General features: G+C 31.0%; 1 protein-coding gene across 10 annotated transcripts in view; it reads left to right on the top strand.

Moving 5' to 3' along the window:
• LOC143067221 (ankyrin repeat and MYND domain-containing protein 1-like) overlaps positions 1 to 23,237 on the top strand; it is a 42,354-nt gene that overhangs the window by 9,320 nt on the left and 9,797 nt on the right. For 4 of the 10 annotated variants that reach the window (XM_076240328.1, XM_076240323.1, XM_076240330.1 and 1 more), the window contains exons 7-18: positions 705 to 1,200; positions 2,101 to 2,272; positions 4,186 to 4,326; positions 4,883 to 4,984; positions 5,301 to 5,408; positions 7,898 to 8,029; positions 8,723 to 8,830; positions 11,460 to 11,625; positions 12,005 to 12,218; positions 16,743 to 16,802; positions 19,111 to 19,265; positions 20,753 to 20,773. In XM_076240328.1, the coding sequence (XP_076096443.1) occupies positions 705 to 1,200; positions 2,101 to 2,272; positions 4,186 to 4,326; positions 4,883 to 4,984; positions 5,301 to 5,408; positions 7,898 to 8,029; positions 8,723 to 8,830; positions 11,460 to 11,625; positions 12,005 to 12,218; positions 16,743 to 16,802; positions 19,111 to 19,265; positions 20,753 to 20,773 (1,875 nt within the window). Of the gene's footprint in view, positions 1 to 704; positions 1,201 to 2,100; positions 2,273 to 4,185; positions 4,327 to 4,882; positions 4,985 to 5,300; positions 5,409 to 7,897; positions 8,030 to 8,722; positions 8,831 to 11,459; positions 11,626 to 12,004; positions 12,219 to 16,742; positions 16,803 to 19,110; positions 19,266 to 20,308; positions 20,390 to 20,752; positions 20,774 to 23,237 lie in introns of all 10 variants that reach the window. The other 6 variants (XM_076240327.1, XM_076240333.1, XM_076240329.1 and 3 more) reach the window with 4 other exon arrangements.

The raw sequence follows: 23,237 nt of genomic DNA, 5'->3' as shown, positions 1-23,237 counted from the left end.
TTTATGTTTATATCCATATATAGTTAGAATCAAAAGAGGTGTGTGTATACTTCAATGAAACACCAACCAAGGAACATAAATACCTAAAAGATATATTTATAGGGGGAAAAAATAGTCTTCAGCAAGGGACATGTGACTTAATACAATACACTTTTTCACTACCAATATTTGTTTGCCAGTACTTTATATGAAAGTATTCAAGTAAAAATTTTTGTCACAATAGAAAATATCTACTTTACATACAAATACAATTGTTGTACTATAATCATAGGTCAATTGTTTCTATTTTTTCAGCATAGTGTCACAGATTTCTAGGTAGTAATGAAGTCTAAGTGTCAATCCAAAAATCAACTAGCCTGCCTAAAAAAATAAACTGAAATTTGTCTTTTAAAATACTGGTAGTTTAATTTTTTCAATTACAGTACAAAAAAGTCTTCAACTAAGAATTTGTTATAATTTCAATATAGACGTCTCCTTTGCAGATAGAAGATTTATGATGTAGTCGAGAATGCATTCATTTATTCATTAGAATAATAATTACTGTGATCAAAGTCAGTGAAAATGGTTATGGGCACAGAGCTTAAACAGCTTAGACAGAAATATGACTTTGCAGCTTAAGGGAAATTATTTTACTTTGACTATGAATTGCTGGTTTAAAAATTTAAAAATCACTATATTATTATTCTTTGTTTTTAAATTGTTAGGTATTCTAGCTACAAAGAAGACAACAGGAAGCACTAAATCTACACCAGCTCCTCCTAAACAGAAAGGGAGAGAATCTCCTGCACTTAGTAGTACAGATAAAAAGGTTGCTCCATCAGGTACCAGTCTTATCAGTGCTGACAGTGGCTTTGCACAGAATGATAGTAGCCAGAACCTTGCTGGTAAACAACAAGTTAGAATAGTTGAACCAGATGTTAATAGTTCTAAGGAAAATATAAAAGAAAATGACAGTGATTCAGTATTAGGAGATGCCAGTAAGGAAGTGAAGTTTTCTTTAGCTGGTGGTGACCACAAGACAGAAGAAAGTGAATTTGAGTCTGTGGCTACATTAAGGGACTTTGAAATAGAAGTGTCTGAACAGTTGTTAGATAGATGTGCTACACAGCTGAGTACTAATGAGAAGATTGTTGGTGGAAGACGGTCACGTGACAGTGCAATGTTGGGAACAGTTAGACATATGGCTGTCATCAAAAATGAGTAAGCTTAAACAAGGATCATTGAAAATAACACATTTAATTATTCATGTTTACTGATTTTTAAGGCAAAATTGACAATTGCTTTCTGAGTCTGTTTTTGTACATTGAAATTTTGTTGTGAGTTTAATTTTCCTTTGTAATTTCTCATAAGAAATATTTACTATAATAAAAAGAGAAAAAGGGTTTTTATTTCATAGTGACAGGTAACATAACGGTACCCAAATTGCACCGAGTACCCAAATTGCACCTATTTAGCAAAAATAGCAGCGGACATCTTACAAGATTTCCTAGAGACTACACAATTTGTATTTTTATGATTTGATACTATGCACATCTTTCAACATGGGTAAAAATATTTAGATATGCACAAAACGTTCACAGTATTTATCAATAGATGAAGTGTTTACTGAAAAAGCAAAATGTACTGAAACGTTGCTATGCGACGTCATCAAAACGTCATCTTTTTAAAATGATCAAATACAATATGTTACAAGTATCCATTTAAAAAAAAATGAAGAGTAAGCATGGACTAATATCCAATTGTTCAAAATATTTGAAGAAATTAAACAAAAGCTCTGTTATTTGACTTTTGACGATGCGAATTTAAGCATGGATGGCAATTTGGGTACTCCTCATTCCAGAATAATTGATGGTTTGGAGGTCAGTTTAGACCAATTTTTGTATGATTCCATATGAATTAAAAATCAAATTGGTATACCTATATATAAAGAAGGATACGGCTACAAAATAAAAACAGAATGGACATTTTTGTCTTTATCATAAAAACGTAGGTGAAAGAACTGTCAAAATAGGTGCAATTTGGGTACTGTCACGTTACCTAGTTATAAGAGGTACAAAGATGTAGTAAGTTTATTATGAGTTGTACACTCTTACTTCATAGGAAGGAGAGGATGAAGGCTACTTTAGATTTGTTATTGAAGAGAGGAGCTGACCCTAATGCCTCTGGTGTTCCCATGCCTATCTTGTTCTTTGCTATAAAATCAGCTGATGTAGAAATGGTCAAGACTTTATTGTTTAGAGGAGCTTCTACTGCCATTACTCTTCCTAAGGAGGTTTGTACATTTCTCAGTTCCAATTTATAAGAAAACATGCAAGAACATTTTAAGTTCTCTTTCTAATCGATCTTTGAATTCCAAAAGCAATGGTTGTATTTTATTGATTAGAAACATAATTCCAAAGCCCTATTCATATAACATCTCTGTTATTGCATGAAATACATGTACCAGCTGATGGCATAATATAACTGGTCCTCCCGACATAATCTGCGCTAATCATAAAGTTCTAGTGATTTGTAGCTTATTTCTACTGGGATACATGTATGTACAGCAACCACATCTTGATCATAATCTGGTGTAGGAGATACACAACGTGTATTTTATTCATTCAATTTTATTAACTAGATCTGCATTACATATTTGATGTTATATATGTCATTCTGTCTTGGTTGTGGACTTATTTTTTTCTTGCATGCCAGAACCAGACATATTCCCATAGGCACTAACTGCACCCCTTAAGTAGCAGATTAATTCCTGTATTATTATGAATCTAAGTTCATGACCAAACACATAAGTAAAGACACATCATTGTTACATTTGGTTGATACATTCAATAATACCTACCGTGATCTTGATGATATTTTATCGTTAAATAAAAAATATAGATTTTATCATCAGTAAATTAAAACTTAACTAAATTTGTATTCTTGTCAAATGGGATGTATAAACACACAACCATATTCTTTTTCTATAGAGGTTAACTATCCTACTGCCTGTCGATACTTTTATTTTTCGGCATTGCACAAGAAATGTCTTCTTTGCCTGTTCATGATGTTATAATACTAAATTCCTTGGATGTGTTTTAGTTGATTTTAGTCTCTGATGCATATTTTTTTAAATTATTTTAAAATTGTTTTTTGGCTTTCAACTAGCTTTTAGAAACTGTGAGTACTTTCAAATCGTTGTTAATTTGACCAGTTGATACAATTTGTAATGTTTTTTTGTTATTAAATGTTTACTTATTTAGTGTTATATCTCTTCTTTCTAATTTTAATAAATACAAGCTTTGGTATATATTTGGTATGTCTATAAATTTTCACTTCTGTTCTTATACTAAGATCAACAAAATGATTATTTTGTATAACAAATTCCGTCCTCCATTACTGTATATCTTACAACAAACTTATTTTCATTGACCTATGTATATTAGTCTATTTAGTGGTATTTTGTTTAAGGTTATGATTGCCTCTCTGAAATTAATTAACATCTCACCCCTTCTTTTCATTGATCTTGTATTTACATTGTGTCAAAGATCAAATTTATTCGTTCAGCGTATGTTCACTTGTTTGTGTTAATATGTCTTTTGATTGAGTTAAGCCATTTCAATTGATATTTTAAACTGTGTCTTTCTATGTTGTGGTGTTACACTATTGTTTCAGGTAAGTGTGAAGGTTGGTACATATTAAATCGTTTAAACACGCTGCATTTGTTTGAACTTGTCCAAAGTCAGGAACATGAGGCTCAGTGGTTGTTGTTGTTGTTTGTTGCTGTGGTTCATAAGTGTTTCTTGTTTCTTGTTTTTTATATGTTAAGTCCGTTTGTTTTCTCGTTTGAATGTTTTTACACTAGTCCCTTTTTAGCTTGCTGTTCAGTGTGAGCCAAGGCTCCGTCTTTTAGACCGCTCTTTGACATATAATGGTTTACTATTACACATTGTGACTTGGATGGAGAGTTGTCTCATTGACACTCATACCACATCCTCTGATATCTATATATACACACTAAAGACAGAGAAATGGCATGTGAAAATTAAAAGACTAGATCAAGAACAAAATGTTTACAATAGGTTAATAACTCATCAGAATTGGATATACATAGAAATTTAATAACTTGAGTTGATAGCAAGCAGTATTCAATTCCTACTGGTAATGTAATGATAATCTGAACATTGTTGTATAACATATTTACAGAAAGGAGGGTTAGCTCCCTTACATATAGCCTGTGCTATCCCTGGAGATGAAGGTGTACAGATTACAGAGTTATTGTTACATGCCTTTGCTGAGCCAGATGTCAGAGCTACTGCGGATGATTCATTTCTAAACAGAAATCTGGTGTGTATTCATATACTTCATAGGTTTTAATGTAGAAACTTGCACAGATATTGTGATTTTCAGCAGATAGTAAATGTTTAAACTTACTAGACTAGCGGTAGTCAGTTTAAGTTGAAGTGCTTTTCTATTTGATATATTTCCAATTTGTAGTTTTTTTTTAAATATACACATGTAGGCGACTTCATATTTTAAATGAAAGGTCAGAAATAAACCTCTGTCTTCAGGGTACATATTAATGGTAATTAGATAGAAAACCAGATGTATTAAATGTAAATATGTTGTTGCAATGGTACTTGGATTATTTAAACCAAATTATTCATGTTTTGTAATACTTTCATGTTGTTTTTCTATTAGCTAATCAATATAGTAAGTAGCATGTCATAAACTTTTATAACAGAAGAATACCAGTTACTACTGTGAGGCACATGACACCATCAATATTCAATGGGAAAATTCAACACAAATGGTGATTTTTCATTTAATATTTTTTGAGTACATAAATGTGGAAAAATATGTTAATATTGTATGTTATCTGATTGGTGACTATTATTTACAGGAAGAGGAGTGGAATAAGGACACCATATCTCCTGAGAGTGAACTTTTACTGGGTGGTAGAACTCCTTTACATATAGCATGTGCTAGGGATGATAATTATAAGGTAGGTTATCAGTGCATACATGTATTTCCTTTAAGTTATTGGTGTATACAAGTATTTCCTTAAGCTTAAATGGATCTCCTCAAATTTTTAAAATACCGCATTTCATAACTTTATTCATATTAAAGGTTATGTATTTGCTAATTTTGCATAAATTTCTCACGCTTTTCTCAAGATTTTCTGAACAATATTTATTTTACAAGATCAGTAAGACAAAAAGACAATGTTTGCTTAATACAGAAATGTAGAGAAACATAGGTTTAAAGCAAATTACTGATGAATATTTGTACAATATTTGTAATTGTTCTCTTTTTTTCAGAATGCCTGTAAAGTTGTTCATCTGCTTCTTGAACACAAGGCCAATCCAAACTTACTATGTAATGGGTTCTCTCCCCTTGCCCTAGCTATAGCTAGTGGAAATGATCAGGTAGGTCATCAACTGAAACAGAAACCATTTAACTTTATTTATGTACATATAATAATTAAAAGACCACTGATTACCCGATCCCAATTGTATTGCACAGTGTATTAGTCTAAGTAACAGATTTAGTTTGTAAAGTAGACATATTTTTTATATTTATTTTCAAATCATGATCAAGTCTTTTATTTAATTTAATACATATTGAGTTTTGACATACTTAATGTAAATGTTGTGTTTTGTTAATGCACATGTTTAAAGCATTTTTCATGCTAAATATGTACGTTGGTGTTTCATGTATAATTGTGTGTGCCTTTTCATTACTAGATAAAATTTGAGGTAATCTGATGGCTTGTTATCACTGCAGTGCAATATCACAAAGAATCTTGACGAATTATTAAATGGATATCTACACATGTTCTTCAAATCAATTTCTGGCTTTTTTATATGTGTTTTTAAATGCTTCAAGAATGACCAAAGTTGTGAAAGATCAGGTTATATGTTCAATTTATTTTTCCAATGCATACTCAATATTTTGGAATTTGTATTCAACTTGATATATCCAGCCCACTTTGACATATTTTTAAGTAAAGCAAAAGTGTGAAATACACTACTATTATCTCTGACAATTATAATGCAACTGAAAGAACACTATTAAATCATACATTTTGAAAATCATCTACAAAAGGTATAAATGTGTGCACAATTTAAGACCATAAATTATATATGGAATTGAAGCTTTGAAATTCAAAGAATTGTTATCCAATTGAAACTAATGTGACAAAATATGTTGCATCTAATCAGTGTTTACAGGAGCATAGTACATACCAGGATCACATGAATAACCAATAATAAGATTAGACTGTAAACAGAACACACACACACACACTGTCAACATCTGAATACTAAAATGTACAAAAAAAAAAGACCCAAAACAATGAAAAATACATAGTCCAGATGGCCTGACCTGGTCCAGCTACAAACCCTATCTACCATTTTTTTGAAAATAAAATAACAATTGAGTCAACCTGATCTCTCACTATATGTTGGTTATTTTGCAGATCATCAGTCAAGGAAATTAAATGTACAAACATCTATCATAGTAAATTATTTTGGTTTGCTAGAAGAAGAGATACATTTGATTTCCATGTAAATTATATGCTTAATGTATGCCATACAGAGAAAAGAGGCAGTCATGCTGTGTTGTTGCAGATGTACTTTGTGCATTTCTTATTCTTCACATCTTTTTTTCACTCTCAACTTAAGTGATGAATAATAACTAACTTTGCAGTGTGTTACACTGCACTATTGTATACTGTTTTGGGGATTTCTGGTTATGAATATTTCACATTTTCATTAATTTTGAACATTTTACTTTTTATTAATGATCATTATTTATGTATGCATATACACATGCATCATGTTTATTAAAAAGAAGAATATCTTTAAAATTTACATTGTTTGATACTATTGCAAAATATTGCTTCTTGATTATGCCTGCTTGTTCAATATCTTGTCTTCTCTAATTTTTTGTGCTATTTTCACATTTCCTGACCAATGTGAGAAAAATATTTCTCCTCACTAGTGAAAAATCTGTTCTCGGCAATTGATTGGTTGAAATTTAATTGTGATGTCAAATTTTCTTGTTTTCCTCTGAATTTTCTGATTGTGACGTTACGAAAAAGGCGACCATGCCTGATGACGTCACATCAAAAGTACACAACTTTCCTCAAATCTTTGAAAAGGAAGGATACAAATCATTAGAGAAACAGATTCCACCACTGTAACTCGTGTATTACGATATTTCTCCACTCTCAACAGTTAAATATTAATTATTCAATAAGTTTGGCAAGCCTCACGCTTTAAATATTAAAATTCAACTGTCTTGAGTGGAGAAATAACGTAATACACTTGTTGCAGTTGTGGAATCTATATATCTCCTATTCTTAAACCATTAAAATATAACGTTGTCGATATTATCCTTATAATCTTGAGTTTAAAATTATATCAAGTGACAAACTCATCAACCATAATGATACATTCATCTGGAACATATGAGTATAAACCATGAAATGTTAATTTGAAAATCATGAAAAATTAGGTTATTGAATAGACGTAATAGCTGACAGTTATGTGTATAAGATCTATTTACTATTCACAAAAAGAAGTATGGTTAATGACCCTATAACTTCTGCCATCAAATATGGTCACAACCTTTTCTAAAAAAAGGCTATTCAACAAAAAAGAAATTCAAAGAAAATGTCAGGCCAACAAAATTAAGAGACTAGACTTGTAATTAGTGAATGCATTACAAGACAATTAGCATACATTAGAACTTCATACTTACATTTTATTGATGTCTGGTCACAGATAATCAACACTTTAAGTCAGTTGCTACTTATTTTTTAGATATGAACACTGGGTAATTTATCTTTTGATTAACTTTGTTGTATCATAAGATGAATAGAATTCACATTTTGTCATTTTAATTTCAACAGGCAATAGATGTTTTATTAGCATTCCTTGCTGATCCTAGTTTAGTTCTGACTCATGGTGTTGGCAGTGCTCTCTGTGTTGCAGCTTCCACTGAGTATGAGTATAGAAGACCTATAACTACAAGACTTGCATTGGTAAGTGTATATATACTGTCAGAAATTAAGAAAGATTTCATACATGTAAATATTGCTACATGACACTTATGTTGTATGACGTTAATTAGCAATGGCTTGACATTGAATAAACATGATCTATGCACAACACATTTATCTACTTGAAACAATATTTTTGGGGATATCTTGCTTGCATAGATCTAGACACGTATCACATAGGTCAATGTTACTGTAAGGCATGTACCACTATTATTTTAGGAACAAAAAAGATTGGAAAATTGAAAAAAGTGTCTGTTTACACCAAAAAGTGCTTAAAAGTTCCATTCATGTGTCTACATTTATTTTGAAATTAGGGCTTTTTAAGTAGATCTTTGTCACTTGTCAGTTTTAAAATATCTAGATAGGCATGGCATGCATTGGTATTTATAGATAGTAGTATCATTGGCAATCACTTTATATAAAATGAAATCTTAACAGTCTTATTTTATGGTACAGGAAATTTAATATCTTTCTTTCTTCCTTAAATATAGATTATGCTAAAACAGAAATAGCAAGAAGTACAATCATCAGAAACAGTTCAATAGACAACAAAATCATAATTAGAAAAGGATAAAAATGAATACAGCTCAACATTAGGACACAATCTAATTCGTCTTTAAATACAATGTTTACTTTATTTAAAGGTAAACTTTTTTAGATTCTTTTGTTTTATAGATTGACAAACTTGTTAAAACTGGAGGCAATATATTAGCTCCAATACCAATAGGACCCAAAAGGATCATGGGAACTGCTGTAGACTATGCCTACTATATGTTTAATCAGGTTTGTTTATATATTAAAGGGATATTTTATCATGCCAATAGATTGATACTGTGCTTATATGCATGATAACATTTCAGTCAAGGATTTTTATTAAAAATTCAAATAATTATAAAAACATGTAAATGTTCAACATGTTCAATGATACTTTTATAATAATTTGTTGTTTTTCCACTTTGGAGAATTGATTTTGCATAATATAGCTTGTCTCATTTTATTGTTACTAGAAGATATGCCTGACTTTGTATGGTTTCAGAGGAGTTGCAGCTCAATGAAATCGGTCTCTTACTTTAGTAGTATAGAACTAATAAGTGTTTTGAAATTTCTGTATTATATTTTATTTAGCTGACAATATAACCTGGATCAGGTTTATATGACATGCTTGAGGAATGATGAATAAATGTTGATTATTGTGTAAAAAATATTGGGAATGCTTCTTACCACTTAACGTCACATTTTGCATGTACTTGTATATATTGAATCACCCATGGAAAATCACTAAAGTTGTTGTGAGAGGATTTCTGTAGTTGCCCAATAAGAATAGACCATGACCAACAGTTCAATGCATAGCATATATTATTCTATAAAACAAAATGTTTAAAATGTTGTAAGAATAGGAAAGATTTGTCATCGAAATGTTCTTTCCACAATGTACTTTAAATATTAGCAAAAATTCTATGATAATCTCTATCAAAATTATGTTTTATTTGTTTCGACTCAAGTTAAAGTAATTAAGAGCTTGATATATTTAATCCTTTATTAACCAAAGAAAAAATTATATATAATTTATGCAAAAAACATTTTCATGGACTATCTAAAGTAGCATCAAACTCTTGTTTGACAAATTCACAAAGTCTCTGTTTAATAACCATAATATGTTCTTTACAAACAGAATTTTGTGAGTACCACAAATCATTTAAACCAAGATGGAACAATTCCTTTCGTATATTACAATCCCAGTTATTTTTGTCATATGGGTTCTTCAAACACATATTATATAAGTAATTGTAACAACCAAGTTATATACATTTGTTATTTTAATAACTTCATCCATTATTTAAATATATACAATTTCCTGGTTACTAACCTCAGATATCTGCCATGTTTACAATAAACCATGGACATTAGGGGTAGGTGTTTTAACATTCAAAATTCTTTTACAAAAATCTTTATGTATATTTCTACATCTTGAGCTTTATATGGAAGCCCTATATTTCAGAACCATAACATGCTCTATCTATGTATTAAATTATACTTATTTATTTTTATCCCCTGACTATCCTACTGTCTGTAAATACCTTTATTTTTGGAATTGCATAAATCATGGCTTTGACTGTCCATGACATTAAAATAATAGATCCCTGGGATGTGTTTTAGTTAATTTTAGTCACTGATGCATGATTTCTTATTATTGATTGTTTTTTGGCTTTTGACTAGCTTTCATTAACAGTGAGTACTCACAAATCATACTTTCATGTTAATTTGAACTGTTAATACAATTTGTAATACTGTTTCATTATTTAATGTTTATACATTTAGTGTTATATCTTGTTTTCTCTATTTTAAATATATACCTGCATGCTTTGATAAGTGTTAGGTATAACTATAAATTTTCACTTCTGTTCTCATACTATGAACAACAAAATTATTCATTTTTTATACTTTTTTTCCGTAATCCATTACTGTATACCCTGTGGCAGATCCAGCCATTTTTTTTAAAAGGGGGGGGGGGGTCTCAACCCAGGAAAAAGGGGTAAATTTTTATTTACCTATGTACATTATTTTAGTTTGTGACATTTTGTCCAATGTTATAGATGTCTTTCTGATATTTAACATCTCGCCCCTTATTTTAATGAATTTGTATTTACATTATGATATAGATCAAATTTATTCGTTCAGTGTATGTTCACTTGTTTGTGTTTTAAAATATGTATTGTGATTGAGTTAAGCCATTTCAATTGATGTCTTTCTATGATATGATGTTACGCTATTGTTTCAGGTAAGGGTTAAGGTAACCATTGTTACCTATTTAAACATTTAAACCCTCTGCATTTGTTTGCACCTGTCCTATGTGAGAAACCTGATGTTCGGTGGTTGTTGTTTGTTGATGTGGTTCATAAGTGTTTTTCATTTCTTGTTTTTTTATATAGATTTATAGACTGTTGGTTTTCCTGCTTGAGTTGTTTTACACTTGTCCATTTTGGGGCCCTTTAAATTGATAGCTTGCTGTTTGGTGTGAGCCAAGGCTCCTTGTTGAAAACCGCACATTGACCTGTAATGGTTTACTTTCCCAATTGTGACTTGGATGGAGAGTTGTCTCATTGGCACTTATACCACATCTTCTTATATCTATTATAAATAAATAAAGATCAGTCTGAAATACTATATAAATAGAACTGTTTTGATTTCAGCTGCTGTGTTTCAGAAGTTTGTACTGGTATTGTATAATTCACTTATACAATGTTTCAAGTTGAGTGTTGATAGCTTAAAAGTTTGAGATATAGTTTGAAAAATAATACAATTTATGAAATTTGAAGAACAAATGTAATTGGGAGTATTTATGAACTGTATATATTAATTCTATAATATAAAAAGTATGTATTAACATTTCTGCTTTGTCAAATAATTATAGGATAGAAGAATAGCCCACATGCCTTACCATGCACTAACACATGCTGAAAGAGACACATACAATGCCAGGAAAAAGTTGTTAGAACATCTGGGTGATATACTGAGGACCAAGGCTGTAGAGAGAGAAAGATTCAGACTAGAAGATGATAATAGTCAGGGAATAAGAAGTAAATCACTGTGGATTACTGTTACTCATATAATTGCTTGCTTTTGAACCTTATTTAAAATATATAGCAAATGCATGTTTTGCTTATTGCTTTTAGAAAATGTGTGTAAATACTTATTAAGTCCTCACTGCTTACTCCCCGGCATACACTTTTGATATGAGCCTTGAATCTATTGATGATTTGTAGGTTTTTATCAGTGATATTTAATAAATAACTTTCATTTTTATCAAATGTTCATAATCTTTTTTTTCATAACTTTGTAAATAGTTGTTTATTTTTTTTAATATGTGATATTGTTTTTATGTGACAATAGCAATACTCGATATAATACTTGTAAATAGCTTTTTTAAAAATAATATTTTATTTCACTGATCAATAGGTAGAAGTCCTAGTCCTAACTTTGTCTACACTGGAGCAGGAGCCGAACTACCTCCAGGCCACAGAAAATCTAGGTCACCAAAATCTCCTAAGTCACTGTCAAAATCACCTGATATGACAGGGGAAAGTAAAGTCAAATTTGAACGATCAGCAAAAAGTCCTCGTAATGTGGGGAGAGGTTACCCTGAGAAGGAGCCAGGAACATTACCACCAAGGTATATCTAATGTCTTATTAATTTATTTTAAAAATGTATGTTTTCTTTTCCAGTTTGTATATACACATAGAAGTTTTTGTAGATAGAGACCACACCTTTCATAATTCTACACTGCAAAAAGTTAATTTGTTCACTAATCATTGGTAATCACCATAAAAAGGTTGTAATTTCCAAAACATTTTAATAAACAAAAATTTCCTTTGTTAGCTTTGAATAATAATTATTTGGTCACAAAGCTAATGTATGTATGTTTTTGGAAAATGACGCAGTCATTGTTCCATAACTGCCGACCTGATTTCTCTGCCTACCGCGCTTGGTTTCGTATTTACTAATTTCAATACAAACTGGAATGTGCTTGTGTTATCATTATGCTTGATCATTGTGTAGTAATCAGCCAGGAACCAGTTTACAAACTAACTGGTTTCTGCTTGTATTCCACTACACTCGAACAAAGCGTTGTAGTTTGACAGGAACCAGTCCAGAATTTTGTAAACTACAAAACGTAACTGGTTATTGTTCATTCCGTTTTGGTGTTTCATACCGACTTATATGGTTTGAATAAGCTTAAGACCCTTCAAACATTAATGTGATAGGTATATTAAAGACTGTTTTACAAAAGGATGAAACTGTTTTGCTTTAAAAGTCGTACTATAGTGATATATGTTATGTACGGATTTCCACTCTCACCGGTTAATTTCTTCTTTTACACGTGCTTTTGAAACTTCCTGTTTAAACATCGCAAGTTTTAAAATTGTTTTTTGAGTGAATTAAACTTATTTTAACAATCACGAAGCGTTCGGGAATCATTTCAAGCAGTTTCTTCTTCTCTTTGATGATGGAAAATAGGTTTTCTCAAGAAAATACCGCAAACGATCGCAGAGGAATTGAAACGTACAAGTCAAGTCGGCACCTGGTTAAATTGGCATCTAGTCAAATCGGCACCTATTTGACGTCAATTCGGCTTCCAACAATATTTGTTATAATATTTTCTATTCAATTAATTAATAACTGTTACCAAGTACATAGTGAATATTAGGTTAACAACGAAACCAAAGTGAATATGTTGTTGTGTATAATAGTAAACAACGAAGCTATTGTTTTAACAATTAGACAATTATTAAAATTAAATGGAAAACTATGAGTCCCTTTCAATAAATCAAACTTTCATGCCAAATAATTAGCAAATTTAAGGTGTTTTTTTTCCAGTAATGTTTAAACAGCATTAAACAAACAATCCTGTAAAATGCTCAACTGGTTAAAATAATGCATAAAAATATCCAATATCTCATGTATTAGTCCAAATAATAATGACGTCTGACAAGGCTATTTTATTTTTTTCTGGGACGCCTTCCTAAGACGTTCGTAGGAAGGCTTCCTAAGAAGGCGTCCCAGAAAAAAATTAACATAGCCTTGTGGTCATAGGAAGGTGTCCCAGAATAAAATTTAAAAAGCCTTGCCAGACGTAATAATTATTTGGACTACTCATACATATCATTAAAAATACACCAAAAAATTCATTTAGTTGAGAAAAATAAAATAAATACAAAATGTACATGAACACCCAAAAAAGTGAAAGTTAGTATTAACTCTTTTTGCTTCAATACTGAAAACAATTCTGGCAACCCCTTTCTTATTTTTACTCCTTTTGCTTAAAATACTGTTAAAATATATTTTTAACATGGGTGACATATTGACTATATCAGGTGCTGATTTGTCCAAGTGCCAATTTAACCAGGTGCCGGTTTGACTAGAATTCTTTGACAAATGTTTGAATTTTTTTTTTTTTTTCTTGCTTAGTATTGTTGTTTAATAAGTTGTCGCTTAGATATTTGGAATATGATATCATATAGTTTATACGCTTTAAAAATTTACAACTGCATTTAAGTACTGAATGCTTTTTTTTGTAAATTCATTGAGGTGTAAAAGCGTTGACCGAAGTACTTTTGGTATGAAGCGCGTAAGCGTAAGCGCTTCATTCTAAAAATGTGCGCACGGTCAACGCTTTTGCAACCCTATGAGGTTACAAAAAGAAACATTCAATAACTTTTTTATTCAATTCATCTGTGCACTTTATTGTGGGACCACGTGTTATCATGAATGAAAACTTTTATTGAGTGATGCAATTGCTTGAGGAATAACATTTGATGTGCAGTTAGCCAATCAGAATAAAGTATTATAATGAAACATATATCAAATGTAATTATAACAAAATACATTACGTTGTAAGAGTTATCTCCCCAAACACTGTGGCCACCTCTCCTTCGTAACCGTAAAAGATTACGACAAATTTATTTTACCAAATTGCTCGTTACATATTTAGGATAAGAATATTCGTTTGAACCGAAGCTCTATGGGGACTCCATATGAGAGTTATTCCCCCTTTTTCATTTGATTCAAGCGATATGCATTTTCAACTGGTAAACCATAACTGATAGAGACCTAGGGTCTTCATGAGGTCATTGGTACTAAAAATGAAAATGAGGTCAATGTCAAAGGTCAAGGTCATATTATAAATTTTGATTTTGGCTTATTTTCACTTCTTTTCAAATACTGTATGACATTTTGACAAATAATTTTTCATAAATTATTAGTTGCGACATGTCCTTACTTGTATATTTTGGTTGAAAGGCTGTGCATACAATAAAAGGGAGTTTTTGTCCATCTTACATTTAAAATTACGCGTCAAGTGGTAGTACTCATTAACCAAACATATTAAAGACCTAGGATATTTTGATTCAAGGTCCATGGTTTGTGACCTTGAAATTGAGGTCAAGGTCATAGGTTAATAGGACGTTCTAGATTTTGACCTTTGCTATAAATTCATATTAATACATCATAAAGCCATAGGAACTAACATTTTAAACTGATTTTTCATATTTCAATATAAAAATAGATCTTTTCTAGTGGAAAGACTTCAATTGTTCTCTGAACAATTTGTTTTTAATTTACTTAATATTTTGTGGGAGAAGGGGGTCCCGACTATGTGGTATCAGGTCTGTTCGCGCCCAATACACTTTCGCACCCTACACGTTCGCACCTCGCACATTCACACCCAAGGTCCGTTCGCACTCTACTCATTCGCGCCCAATTTTAATTCAAATTCAAGTTGAATAATTGGAAAATCATGATTGTTGTTTTAAATTGCTTTGGTGTAAATACTGAATGTATTTATAGCTTGGTATGAGTAAAACATTGAAGATTTTAAAGGAAAAACACAAAAGATAATTGTTTTTAAGCCCTTTGATTTGAAACAACGAAACAATAAAATATAGGAACCAAAATATAGCAATCCACTATAATAACCAAAACATGATAAAATTTATTCAACACACAGAAAAAAACATAGTCAGAATCTCACTTCATTATGAAAGAGGTCAATGAAACAAAGTTATAGCAATACACTAACCAAAACATGATTAAGAGTTATTCAACGCTAAATAAAACGTTGACAAAATACCACTTTATTTTGAAAGGATTATTATTATCTTTAACAATACGCTATCCAAAACATGATTTAGATTTATTCAACACAAAAAAAAAATGCTGTCTCACTTTATTTTGAGACAATGACAACAATTATACTTATAAGAAAACACTTGCTTACAGAGTTATTAAACACAAAACCAATTAAGATTAGGTGCGAACATGTAGGGTGTGAAAGTGAAAGGGGGCGAACATGAGTTGGCGCAAACGTGAATGGGCGCGAACGGACCCGGATTCAGCCTATGTACCAGTGAGAAATATAGAAGCCTTTCTACGGTATTTATTTGTACAATTCAGGTAGTCTTGACCTATTCATTTGTCTTTTAAAAAAAACAGCCAGTTGTCACCTTCACTTCACACACACACATATACGAATATCAATTATATGCTTACGAGACATGTTGCATTGTTAAACTAATTACGGTATGTGAAAATCAAGACTTGCATAAAAACTATCCCAATATTAGAGACAGTGGCGTCATTTTTCTTCAGAGCTTTCAGCTCTTTGATTATACTAAAGTCTTTTCATCTGTCTTTTCGTCTGTCCTATTTTTTAATTCACACTCTAATTGAGTTATTTGAAACTCGTACACCAAGAACTCATTTGCTAAAAACCAAAACTCTCAGACAGAGTTCAAATTTGGGCAGCGATTCACTTACTGTTTTAAAGTTATGCCCCTTTATAATTTAGATAACAAAAATTTGTTTTTTCCCCCACTCTTACGCTAGTTTTCCTCTTTTAAATACGAAACTCATATTCACTGCAAAAAAACACAATGTTACAGGCATTGCAGACAGAGTGCCAATTTTGAGCAGTGATTTATATACCATTCCAGAGTCATAAGAGAATCGTAACAGAATTATTAAAAAAAAATACAAATATATTGAAGTCTCCTTTAGTTTGTTGTTGATATTGAGCCTTACCAGTCTGTTAGATAAGAAATAAAAAATAAAATAAATTCACACACTGATTTTTGGTGATTAATTTGATGATTTTACATGATGTGTTTTGTAGGTTGTACATGATGTATTTTGTTTCAGCTTACAATTTTGGCATGGATCACATTCCTCACTTCACAGTTCTTTCCATTGGAATCCTATGCACGTAACTCTGTTTGCACAAGAAATATTCAAATTTTGCGTTTGTGTATTAATAGGAACAAATACTTTATAAAAGAAAGGAGTGTGTTCGGTAAGGTCCTAAAATGGCCCCTTGTTTTAGTGTAAATTTCAATTAGGATTCATTGACCATTATCACAAGAAATTATAGCTAATACAATGATTAGATGGGAAACAAGTCATTTTGTTGAAAATTTATGTTCCTGCGTTTTATAATGACGTCACAAGTTGTACTCGCATTGATTTTCCACGAAAAAATCAATAAAAATGGCTTAATTTCCATAGATTATTGGACAGTTAACATAGAGCGCATACGTCGACAACAAAGATCTTTTAAAATAATGTTTCTGAAGATATTTCACATGTCTTATTTGAATATTTAGTTTGTCTATGTCTGCGCTCTTTGTTTCCTGGTCTTAAATATGGTTGAAATTCATCCGATTTTGTCAAACTTTACCAAAATCTCATATTTTGACCTTTTTGGGATGTAAAATTTAACGTGTTAGAATTAAAATTTGACAAAAATATTTATTATTTAACTCTCTTACACGTCTTAAAGTCATCTTGAAACATTTTTTGTCTTGTAACATTGAACTTTATAATCAGGGCCAAATCAGGCCCTTACCGAACTTACTCTTTTACATTGTCATAAAGATGTATTTGATATCAAACATCCATGTGAAATATGAGTTGCTTTATAAATATAATACTGATTTATGATGTTAGTATGCAAAGCTTGTTAAGTGAAAACAGACAAAAATAATTTAACATTTTGTTCATTTTCTCTGAATCCAAAGCATTTAGATTTATTCTAACAGAAGTATTTGTTCCGTGTTAAATTTTTGCTGTTATTTTTAACAAAGGATTGTATTTTTTTTTTTTTTTTTTTTAAATATTAGGTTGATGGAAATTTTTAATTCATGAAAATCTGTCACAGTTCAATCTTGTTTAAAACCTTCCTATAAAATATTTTTTTATGAATCAATGACTTGAGCAATTATGATGAAATTTTGGAATATGATCAGGATATTTTGTTTGTTTGATAATTGACCAATCAGAATGTTTCCATATTTTAAATTTGTTTGTTTGTTATATTGTTTGTTTGTTGATGAGTTTGCTGTGATTAACTTAACATATCAATATTTTAAAATAAAACTGAGTGGTGGAAGTTATTCAGTATTTTATTTTATATTAGGAAAAAATTTTATTTATTGTTTTATTGAACTATTAATACAGAATTCAGACAATAACATAGTGCACTATATATGAGAAAGTGCCTGTGTCTACTATCTACTGTTGCCTTTTGCGTTTATTTTTTACATCTTTGATTTTGACTCAAAGATAAATTTCCTAAAAAGATATTTAAAAGTATTATTTTAAAGCAGGTTAAAACAAGTTGGAACAACCTTCATTACTTTTAGAATTTTCATTTTTGAGTGAAGGCTCTTTTGGACCTGTCCATTACATTTTTATTTTAATTGAAATTTTTATTTTAATTGAAAAAAAGAATGACGCTTTGCTTTGAATACAATGATAAAAGAAGGTACTGCTGTGCATTTTCAGGGACAGAGTATTTTCCTCTTCTGTACTTAGCATTGAAAAATAACACATTTTATTTATGTAAAGCTGTCAGTTAAAAATGTTTAAGGTGGTATGGGAGTCTAAAATAAAAATGATAGAATTTGTTCATACTTCGCCAAAACGTAGTATCTATTGATATATGTTGAAAAATATAATAAAAATGATAGGTCACCGCGCATTTTTTCAAGCTACAGGACGTGACAAAATGACACATTTTGTATGGTTTATACGGGAAAAACACCATTTTGGGATTAAAAACTAAACAAAATGATAGAATTGTTAAATACTTAAGCAAAAGATAGCTTTCAAACAATGCTTTGAGAATATCAAAAGAAAAGATAGGGTCACCGTATGTTTTTTCCGGCTAAAATTCAAAATAGGAAAATTCAATGTAGAATCCTTCAGAAAATGCACTGTTTTAGAGTTACCTCCCCTTAAAATGCCAATTTAATTTTTTTTTATAAACAACAAAAAATAATCAATATTTGCAAAAGTATTAATATTTATAAGTTGTATTCTTTTAAATTGGTTCTTTTCAATGAAAATTCACATTTAATATCTGCATTCCTGCATCAAATTTTGCTAACTTGATAGAAAATCTGGACCTTTGTTTCCCGTTTTTTTACAATCCAAGATGGACGAAGACACCCATACCACCTTAAAGATCTGTTTGGTGTAAGTTTAAACCTTGTAACTTTTTATTTTTTAGAAAGCCACTGTTTAAATACTGTTACGAGTGTGGCCGATCAGTAGGTGTCAGACTGTCAGCTTGTACCAGATGTAAGGAGGTATATTACTGCAGTAAAGCCTGTAAAATCCATGCCTGGGACAAGAGGCACAAACAGGAATGTGTCAGGATAGGAGGTAAGATCTGGCATAGGTTGTAAAATTTAATATCCGACATTGACATAAGGTGAGGGACAACCTGCAAGCTGCCAGGAATGTATATAGATGTTGTCCCTAAGAGAGTAGAGTTGCCTACCCTTCATTGTTAATTTGGATTTTTTTATAAAGTTATTCCTTACATTTATAAGTAAAATGTATTGCATAAATGCTAGTGTTGAACATTAAACGTGAGGCTATAAAATGCTGTTTAGATTTCTCCCAGCTTTGACTCAATGCAAAAGTAATGGGAAGCTAAGAAAAAGCTTATATATGTATTAGAGCAACTGCACTTTTACCATTAGTCATGTAAAAGATATATTTTTAGAATTGTTATATTCTTCTTGGGCTTTTCTACCATATATTAAATGTATATGTATACTATAAGGAATATTTGAAGGAAGTTCTCTTATTTCTGGTAGAGATCTTGTTTTTATGTTTTTTTTATGAGTTTTAAATTACTTAGTTTTGAACATAAAAGTCTCCTATTGAATAACAAATAATCATAAGCAATTGCACAGTTTATATTCCACCCTTTCTTAACACTTGAGTTTGTAAGTTTTTCAATTAATTTTTAAATCTGGCTGTAAATGAAAAGTGAAGACCCATTATATAAGTACTATTTCTCTCATATATTATTATTCTCAAGTATCGAGAGCTTCCTTCTTTCTACATGGGTAAAAGGATCTGTACAAATATACTGCCTATCAACCTTTGCTTATAATATATGCTATTTATTAGGAACTATACAAGTATACCTTGGTCAATCTTTGCTTATAATATATGATATTTATTAGGAACTTTACAAGTATACTATCGGTCAATCTTTTCTAATAATATATGATATTTACTGGGAACTTAACAAGTATACTATCGGTCAATCTTTGCTAAAAATATATGATATTTACTGGGAACTTTACAAGTATACTATTGGTCAATCTTTGCTTATAATATATGATATTTATTAGGAACTTTACAAGTATACTGTCGGTCAATCTTTGCTTATAATATATGATATTTATTAGGAACTCTGTACAGTGCTAGTCCAACTTGGACAGAAGGTAGAAAAAATACTAATGACAAGTGGATAACAAATAACGGGAAAGGCAAGACCGCTCTATCATGCTCACATGACTCACATATAAAGCTTATAAAACACAGCGGTCACTTTTTAGCTTGATTTTAAAGCATATATAGCATTTAATATATATACTTTGGCTTGCTATAGGAAATGAATAAATATTAATCAATCAGTTGTGTGTAGTGTTTGTTAGACATATATGTGTTTTAATGCTTGGTGTTCTTAAGTTTGATATATAGCCTCCTCAACTCTTAATATCATATGGTGTGGGTTTTTTTTGATACTTAATTGATCCCAAATTGTACATGTAGTTAGATGTGTTGTTTTGAGATAGTTTGTTGCCACTTGGTCCCAAACTGTGTGTATCATTAGCTCTCTTCTTTTTTAGATTGTTTACTGAGCCCTGGAGGTATTGTCATAAATTCTGTTCTTTTTTAGATTGTGTACTGAGCCCTGGAGGTATTGTCATAAATTCTGTTTTTTTGATTTGGTCCCTTGATCCCTTTCTATACATATCATTCTTTTTTTTTGGAGAAAGTTGCTTGGTATCCAACTGTACATATCATAAGCTCTGTAACCTTTCTCTGATATTTCACAGATAATTGTATACATATATTTTTTACATTTATCCACTTTCCAAGAAAAGATATACATTATTAGTCCCAAGGCCTAATACTAGATTGTATAATTCATGGAAATAAAATTTAAACCAAAAACTTGTAGAATCAGGGATCTCCATGGCCTGTTTAACGATGGCGCCCCAACATTGTTCAAATGTCTTGCGCCATTGTCAAATGACCCGATCCATCATTAAATTGTCTTCCACCATCGTTCAAAACATCGTTTTTGTAGCCCAACGCCATTTTTGTTATCAATTATAATCAAATGCATGTAACTGCATAACCCTTAGGCTTTTTATGTTATAATCCAATACAGTTCTAATGCATGAGGGATATCCGGATTAAGATCGCTAATCACTTGTACCTGAGCTTGTACAGGTAGATCAACAAACCAGACAGGAGAATTCTATCTGAGGATAGACATCCATTTGTCGAATTAATCAACTAAGTTTCAGCAAATGATTATGACAATTTAGATTAAATAATTAGATTAATAATCCAGTTACAAAAAAAACAGTTTAACAAGTTGAACAGGTGCTTTATTTTGACTCACGCAATCAGCATCCCCTTTTTTTAAGAAGTACAAAATAAGACGCAAAACAGTAAATATTATTTCATCGCAAATAACTCGAGTACTGCTGTAACGATAATTTAGAATAACTTTAAAAGTTTTAAAGTAAAAACTTAATATTTCCTGTAAAGAAATATTGTATCGTATTTCGAATACATTTCGTATATTACAATCAAATTGATACATCCGCGTTTCCGGTTTCTATTCAGACTCGAAAGATGCATGTTGCACAGCATCAATTTGCCAGATAAAGTCATTAAAAACCTTTTCATTTGTCAACGTTTGCTTTACAAATCTCTTTAACCTTTTACATAACCCGTAGGAATCGTTTTGTTGTTGCTGCAAATCAGCCATACCGATAATGAGTTCTGAATTTGACAGTGTCCATGAAAAATAAGCTCCCCATCATATGATTTTTATGCCCCACCTACGATAGTAGAGGGGCATTATGTTTTCTGGTCTGTGCGTCCGTTCGTCCGTCCGTCTGTTCGTTCGTTCGTTCGTTCGTCTGTTCGTTCGTCCGTCTGTCCCGCTTCAGGTTAAAGTTTTTGGTCAAGGTAGTTTTTGATGAAGTTGAAGTCCAATCAACTTGAAACTTAGTACACATGTTCCTTATGATATGATCTTTCTAATTTTAAAGCCAAATTAAACTTTTGACCCCAATTTCACGGTCCACTGAACATAGAAAATGAAAGTGCATGTTTCAGGTTAAAGTTTTTGGTCAAGGTAGTTTTTGATGAAGTTGAAGTCCAATCAACTTGAAACTTAGTACACATGTTCCTTATGATATGATCTTTCTAATTTTAAAGCCAAATTAAACTTTTGACCCCAATTTCAGGGTCCACTGAACATAGAAAATTAAAGTGCATGTTTCAGGTTAAAGTTTTTCAGGTTAAAGTTTTTGGTCAAGGTAGTTTTTGATGAAGTTGAAGTCCAATCAACTTGAAACTTAGTACACATGTTCCTTATGATATGATCTTTCTAATTTTAAAGCCAAATTAAACTTTTGACCCCAATTTCACGGTCCACTGAACATAGAAAATGAAAGTGCATGTTTCAGGTTAAAGTTTTTGGTCAAGGTAGTTTTTGATGAAGTTGAAGTCCAATCAACTTGAAACTTAGTACACATGTTCCTTATGATATGATCTTTCTAATTTTAAAGCCAAATTAAACTTTTGACCCCAATTTCAGGGTCCACTGAACATAGAAAATGAAAGTGCATGTTTCAGGTTAAAGTTTTTGGTCAAGGTAGTTTTTGATGAAGTTGAAGTCCAATCAACTTGATACTTAGTAAACATGTTCCCTATGATATTATCTTTCTAATTTTAATGCCTAATTATATTTTTTATCCAATTTCATGGTCCATTGAACATGGAAAATGATAGTGTGAGTGGGGCATCCGTGTACTTTGGACACATTCTTGTTAACCCCTATAACAATTACCAAAAATACAAGAAATCTACATGTGGACCTTCATGACAGCTTTTGGTCATTCTCGAATAAGGGGGGACCAATGAAGACTTGGCATTTGAATGGTTAAAAACAGCAATAAATGAAAATGTTGATACTTCTAATTCTATAATGAATATTCAAATAAATATGATTTAAATAAGCAATGAATTAGCATGTTCACCATTCCTTGTATGGAGGGATAAAATACTTTTTATTGCGCTACACTGTAC

The sequence above is a fragment of the Mytilus galloprovincialis genome, chromosome 3 (genome assembly GCF_965363235.1).
Source record: "Mytilus galloprovincialis chromosome 3, xbMytGall1.hap1.1, whole genome shotgun sequence".
In the NCBI taxonomy this organism is placed as follows: Eukaryota; Metazoa; Mollusca; class Bivalvia; order Mytilida; family Mytilidae; genus Mytilus; species Mytilus galloprovincialis.
This window is presented reverse-complemented; position numbering and strand designations above follow the sequence as displayed.